This window comes from Mirounga angustirostris, unplaced genomic scaffold, assembly GCF_029215605.1.
Source record: "Mirounga angustirostris isolate CCGP_5_RB_7025 unplaced genomic scaffold, mMirAng1.0.hap1 SCAF_5, whole genome shotgun sequence".
Lineage (NCBI taxonomy): Eukaryota > Metazoa > Chordata > Mammalia > Carnivora > Phocidae > Mirounga > Mirounga angustirostris.
In genome coordinates, this window is record NW_026991713.1 from 9510592 (window position 1) to 9516591 (window position 6000).

Below are 6000 nucleotides of genomic sequence, written 5' to 3' on the forward strand. Positions count from 1 at the left end.
CACTGAAGGACGCACAGGCTCCGAAGCTGTGGGGTCTGTCCCCCTTCTCTCTTCCCCCAGGAGTGAGCCATGCAGGCCGCAGGAGGTGCTGTGTGGGGGCAGGCTGCCACTGGGGCCCCGGGAGCCCAGCAGGAGAAGACAGGCGCCTGGAGGGGAGCTGGGGAGCAGGGGCCAGGATGGGGGGGCAGGTGCAGACGGCAGCGCTGAGCTCCCTCCCCTCCTGTCTCCTGGGATACAGCCCCGAAGTCCACCCCCTGGAGGCAGCTCTCCGTGGCTGGCAGCCCTGCTCCCCCAGCACCCCGACCTTAGGCTCCTTCTGCCCCGCCCTCCACGGCAGCTCTGGGCACCCCCCACCCCCTGCGGTGCCCCTGTCTTCTCCTTTCTACCGGCTCTCTGGGTCACTTCGCCCCTCCCAGCTCCTCCCCTTTGGGGTGCTGCCCTCCCCTGACGGAGCCCCTTCCTGCCCGCTGGACCACGGTGCTCTAGCCCTTCTTCTCCGTCCCTCCCTTGTCTCAACCCCAATGATGCCTCTCCCCAGCCCCTTACACTCACTGTGTGAGGCTGGGACACCCCATAGGCCCTGACAGGGGAGCAGAAGTCTGTGAGGAGGGACCGGGGACTTGCGCTGGGCCTCAGGAAGGCTTGTGCAGACCCACCGGCTGCCAGGGCCCCACTCAGGGGGTGTGGACTCCACAGAGAAGAGCGCGAGGGCGGGCCAGGCCTGTGGGGCGTCCGGCCCTGCGGCCTGTCCTATGTGGGCCCTGACCCCGGGGGCTCTGTCCCCGGCGGCCTGGGTCATGAAGGGGCAGAGCTCAGCTTCTGAGCAGGGAAGCCCCTCCCTCTGGCTTCCTCTCTAGGGCAGGGCAGGTAGCAGGGGTGAGGACTGGAGAACCTGCCGCCCACCCCCAGCCTCAAATGCAAGGGTCCTCCCCAGTATTTGGACTCATTCTTTCTATTCTCTGACAGCATAGCTGTCATTTCCAATCAGCGCCACTGACAACAGGATAGGTTGGCAAGGGGGAGGTTTCTGAGTTCTAGATCCCTCCCGCCCCCGCCCCTCCCCCAGGTAAGGCTTAGCTGATTCTTGCTCCCACCAGAGGGAATTTGGGTGACCGCTACCCCCTTAGGGGCCCACCGCAAAGGGAGAGGTATTTGCAGGCCTGCGAATGTTTGCAAGCCTTTATGTAGCTCTCTGGACTTCATGACACATTGCCAGAGAGAACCTTTGGTAGAAGAACCTTAAGATTCCCTTTCCTGGCTCTGCATTTGAAATCGAGTAAAGTAATTACTTCTCTAAAAATTGAAAACTCTTCTGACAGCGATGAGTGCGATCTTAATCATGTATCTTTGGAACCCAAGATAGAGTTTCCATGACAAATAAATCTACTCAGATTTTGTTTTTAAAGACAACTTCTTCTGGACTCATTGCCTTCTGCTGGTTTCTTTGCATCAGTCTGGAGATGGTGGCGGAGGGCAAGTTTGCATTTCTTGGGAGGAAGTGTTTTATTCTGCGGTTCACAGAGGTGTCTTGTGGTCTTTAGCCAGACTGAGGTCCATCCTTCAGGCTCCCTGCTCCAGGAGGAGAAGGTGCAGTTGCATGGGGCGGGCCGTGAGACCGGTGGGCAGAGGGAACAGAGAAGGGGTCTGGCTGCCACAGAGATGGGGAAGGGAGGGGACACAGGGAGGTGAGGGAGCAGAGGAGTGTGGCAGGAGGGGCGGGAGGGGTGGAGCCGGCTCCCAGGAGGGAGCAGGGAACCCAGTGGAGGCTCTGAGAGGGGCAGCAAGAAGCCAGGGAGGGGACAGGAGGGAGGAGGGCAGGGGAGGTGGCAGGGACGGAGGGAGGAACCTCACCCGGAGAATGCCCTGCAGTTTCTCAGAGAATTTCTGACTCTCCATGTCCAGACCTGGCCAGGGCTGGAAGCGGTTTCCCTTGTGGTGCACGAAGGCGTTCCAGCAATGCTCAAACTCTGCAGCGGGGCGGGGGAGGGCCGTGAGCTGGGCTCTGGGGAGGGCCGGGGGGCGGCGGGGGGTGGGGGGCCACAGGGTGTCTGACTCTCAGGCACAGACCCTGCTCCCCCCAACCACATCCCCGCGCTCTCTCCTCCCCCAGCACTCCCCTGACCCCCGGGACTCTTCCTTCAGCCTGGAACCTCAGCCAGCCTGACTTCCCTTCTTCCTGGAAGGCCCAAGTCTCTCTGCCATGTCCGCCCACCATTCTCCCTCCCCTTGCGGAGACACCTGTCCTGCCCCGAAGGCTCTCTTCCCACCGACCCTGCTGTCCTGTGCTGTCCAGGCTCTAGCCTCCCCTCTGCAGGCGGCCAACAGGGGCTACCGCCAGGGACGCTACTCCTGCCCACCCCCCTGTAGCAGCCCCCCGCCCCCCGTCGGGCCTCTCCCTGCCCTCTGCCCCCCCCCACTGCCCCCCCCCCCGGGAGGCCCACACTGACCCCTGGAGGTCATGATGGCTATGCTGGCCCCAGCCCTCTTCAGGGTGCGCAAGCCCTCGTCATAGTGTCCGAGGGTATAGAGGCGGGAGGCGAAGAGGCTCAGGCTCACGTGGCTGTTCTCCTTCAGGAACTGAGCCATGTCCTGCGCACAGTTAGTGCAGGGGCTCCAGGAGAGAAAGCAGGTAACCCCATAGCGGAGCTTCGGGTCCAGGTCCCAGGACTGGATCTGCTCCAGCAAGCGGGACTCCGCGTGGCAGGGGGGCTCAGGTCTCTGGGCCCTCTGAGCACAGAAGAGCAGGAAGGGCTTCTGTCATTGGCGGTGAACATGGGGGAGGTGGGACCAGGGTGAGGCAGGGGGGTGCTGGCCTCAGGCACAAAATACAGGGGGAGCCCTTCTCAGCAGGGAGATGACTGGGGTTCCAGGGCAGTATCCCCAGGATCCGGGGTCCCCACCCCTGGCAGACAAGCTAGGCGGACAGTTTCCCAGGGGCCCGATGAGCGGTGCTGAGCTCGTTGCCTCGGCCTCTGCTCACTAGGGCTCTGCACCGCGCTGGACCTGACGGGTCTTCATTTAAATGGTTGCGATTTCATTTCTCCTGGGATTTGCAGGAAGTTGGACTTTTAAACGACTGCTTTAAACTATGATTCAACTTGACCACTGAGTTTCTGGAGCTCTCTAAACTTGTGCCCAAGGGAAGGGCCTTCGGGACCCTCACCTAGCGGGGGCCCTGCAGACAGCAGCGGAAGAGCCCCAGGACGGGAGAGAGGAGGCCAGGAGAGCTCCAAGGTCACCGGCCTGATGCCCTGGAAGCGGGTGCTTCCTCCAGGCAGGCGTCCACCCCTGTCTCCATCCGCCCCCACCGAACCCCACTCCCATCTGTGCACCAGCACTTCCACAAGCTTCTGCTCTGGGCCTCGCCCTGCGCTGAGCCCGCGGGTGAGCCAACGGGCTCACCGTGCGGAGAGGAATGGGGTAGGGGCGCCCAGCGGAGAGGTGCGCCTGGGTCACGGGATGAATGTCATTGTCCGGACTCCTGGGACTGTGGAGATGGGACCGACCTGTCCAGGGAAGGATCGGCAAGCAGGGCCTGGGAGCAAGTCAGGTCACCGCGGCAAGCGCAGACACGCGGACGGAGTGCGATGGGGACTCGGGGACCGAGGGGGCGTCCCCGGGTGATGCCGGAGTGGGGAGCAGTGCCCTTGGCAGGATCTCCAGGCAGCGGGCAGGGGTCCTGCCAGGGCCCCCGCTGGTGACCAGGGGGAGAGTCGCGAGCCAACGGAATTCGGGTTCTGTGGCCAGCAGCTGCCCCAAGCAGGGGCCAGGGAAGAAGCTGAGCCCTTGTCCAGAAGCCTTTCCTCTGTCCTAACCCTTCCTCAGAGGCACAGCGGGTGGGAGAGGCTGAGCCCGGGCCTCGGGGTGACAGGGGCTGACGGTGCCAGGCCCTGGGACACCGTGACTGCTTTCTGACGTGTGGCTCCACGCCAGCAACCACAGCAGAAACAGTCCCCACCTGACTCCAGGCCAAGGTGTGGCAGCTGTGGGGACCGAAGGGGAGACACGGGTGAGACCCTCCCGGGTCCACCCAGAAGCTTCCACCCTGAACGCCCCAGGATCGGGAGGCCGTGTGAGCTGCGGTCAGGCTGGGCCGGTCACCTTATTGCGCAGGATGCCCTTGTCCTGGCCCAGAGGGACCCCGGAGCCCTGATCGGGACGCTCCACCTTGTAGCAGAGGTAGGTCCTGGGCGGCCAATTATCATTGCGGAAGTTCTCGGTGAAGGTGTCCTCATCCAGTAGGTGTCTGTGGACAAAGGGGTGGGGGAGAGGCTGAAAGACACGGCCTCCCCCTGGAGTACCGAGAGTCCTCTTGCTGATGGATGTTTGGAATAGAAGAGAGATTTTACATAAAAACTGAAGAGACTTCGATCTTTGAAAATCTAAATTATTTCTCCTGGGCTCATTGCCTTTTGCTGGTTTCTTTGGATCCTCTGCCCCATGCCCCTTCCCCCTGCACCCCACATACCGGCCAGACCCACAGAGGACGGGCTTCCGCTGGCTTTGCTGGAGCCCCCCAGCCTCCCTCTGTGACCCCTTCTGGGAGCTCCCGGGGAGGTCAGCCCAATGCTCTGTCAGATGACCCCCAGGAGTCGCCCAGGGCGCTCAGACCCTCTGCTGGGGCCTCTCCCTGTGCCCAGGGTAGGCTCTCATCCCCTCTCCTGGCCTCACCATCCCATCCCATCCCATCCCATCCCCGCTGACCTACTCCCCTACGTGGAGGGACACCCTGGGGCTTTCCCCCCTTGACTTCACGGTTATCCCGTGCCACGGGGTACGTCGGGGCCAACGCATGCCCGTGTGGGACAATTGCCGAAAAGAGAACACCAGAGCCTATTCTTCTTCAATAATCATGGGATCTTCTGTAATCATGAAAATACCACAAACCCTTTACAAAACTGAAATCTTAAAGCTAAAAGGGACCTCCTGGCCCACAGCTCAGAAGGGATTCCCCAGGCGGAAAGAGTAGATTCCTGAGGGGATTGCAGGAAGCCAAGGGTGGGGACCGTCAGGGATGAGTCCCCGGGAGCCTGGGGGAGGCTGGCTGGACAAGCAGACTGGGCATCAGCTGATGGGGCTCGGTGGGCCTGGGACGGGCCAGCAGGAAGGAGGCAACGAAGAGCAGGAGCCCCCAGGGGTCCAGGAGGAGACCTTGAGGGAGTGGCGAGTCACCATCAGACAGCCCCGAGGAGGGGCTCAGGAGCCGGGGTGATGCAGGGGGCTGGGGTTACCTGTCCCAGGCCTCTGCACCCGCATCCATGTCTCGGTCCCTTCACCACCTCTGGCTCTGTGTCCGTGGTTTCTCGGCCTCGTCACGCCTATGCTGTTTTCTTGGGGTGCTCTTCAAGGACCCAGGGGCCTTATAAGCCATCGGAGCTCCTGGAAGCGGCTGAGCTGGCATTACTGGGACACACCCTTCCTAGACTCAGGCTACGCATGCCACCCTCCTGGGTGTTGACGTAGGAGGAACTTCTCTGTCAGCTGTCACATCCCTAGGTCCTGGGGGGTCAACTTAGGTTTTGGTTTCTCTGCTCCGCCAAAGGCCCTACCTGAAAGCCTCAAGGAGTGACCAAGGGCAGAGGAGGTCGGGGGAGGGTGCGACCTCTCTGGGCAGCAGGGACCAGCAAGGCGGGAGGCGAGAGGACAGGCGTCCGGCCCTGGAGGAAGGCCCCGGCCCAGGACCCAGAGCCCCCGGAGGGCAGGCTCCTGGGCAGCCCCACCCTGAGCCCCCCTCAGCAGCCAGCAGGGGCGGGGCCTGGCCCGGGCTGCCTGGGGCCAGCTGGCTGAGACCCCTGCGCACCTGCACCCACCGGGGGCCGCGGGGGACGGGGGCATCTGGTCTGAGAAGCCGCAGCAGGGCCTTCATCCCTGGACCTGCCAAGGGAGGAGGACAGACACGTGCTGAGCTACCCTTAGGAGCCCACCACCCAGTGGATGACTGCAAACTGGACGTGGAGCGTTTCGCCCCCATTGCCTGCAGGGGAAAAGAAAGGCTCCCAG

At 62.9% G+C, this 6000-nt stretch overlaps 1 protein-coding gene across 1 annotated transcript; it reads right to left on the minus strand.

Moving 5' to 3' along the window:
* Window positions 1–1387: 1387 nt before the first annotated feature.
* LOC123840659 (DNA dC->dU-editing enzyme APOBEC-3G-like) lies at window positions 1388–5260 on the minus strand. The gene is made up of 5 exons (XM_045870387.3): window positions 5232–5260; window positions 4102–4246; window positions 2448–2727; window positions 1852–1967; window positions 1388–1569 (listed from the first exon to the last, which is right to left on the minus strand). Exons 1-5 carry the CDS (start codon window positions 5258–5260, stop codon window positions 1561–1563), a joined length of 579 nt encoding a protein of 192 aa, XP_045726343.1. The 3' UTR covers window positions 1388–1560.
* Window positions 5261–6000: the final 740 nt, after the last annotated feature.

Excerpts from the sequence above, each read along its gene's own strand:
- LOC123840659 (XM_045870387.3), bottom strand. The coding sequence starts at position 5,260 with ATGGATGCGGGTGCAGAGGCCTGGGACAG. Across the intron at positions 2,728-4,101 it reads AGGGCATCCTGCGCAATAAG|AGGGCCCAGAGACCTGAGCC; the intron begins GTGACCGGCCCA and ends TTCTGTGCTCAG. Across the intron at positions 1,968-2,447 it reads AGCCATCATGACCTCCAGGG|AGTTTGAGCATTGCTGGAAC; the intron begins GTCAGTGTGGGC and ends GCCCCGCTGCAG.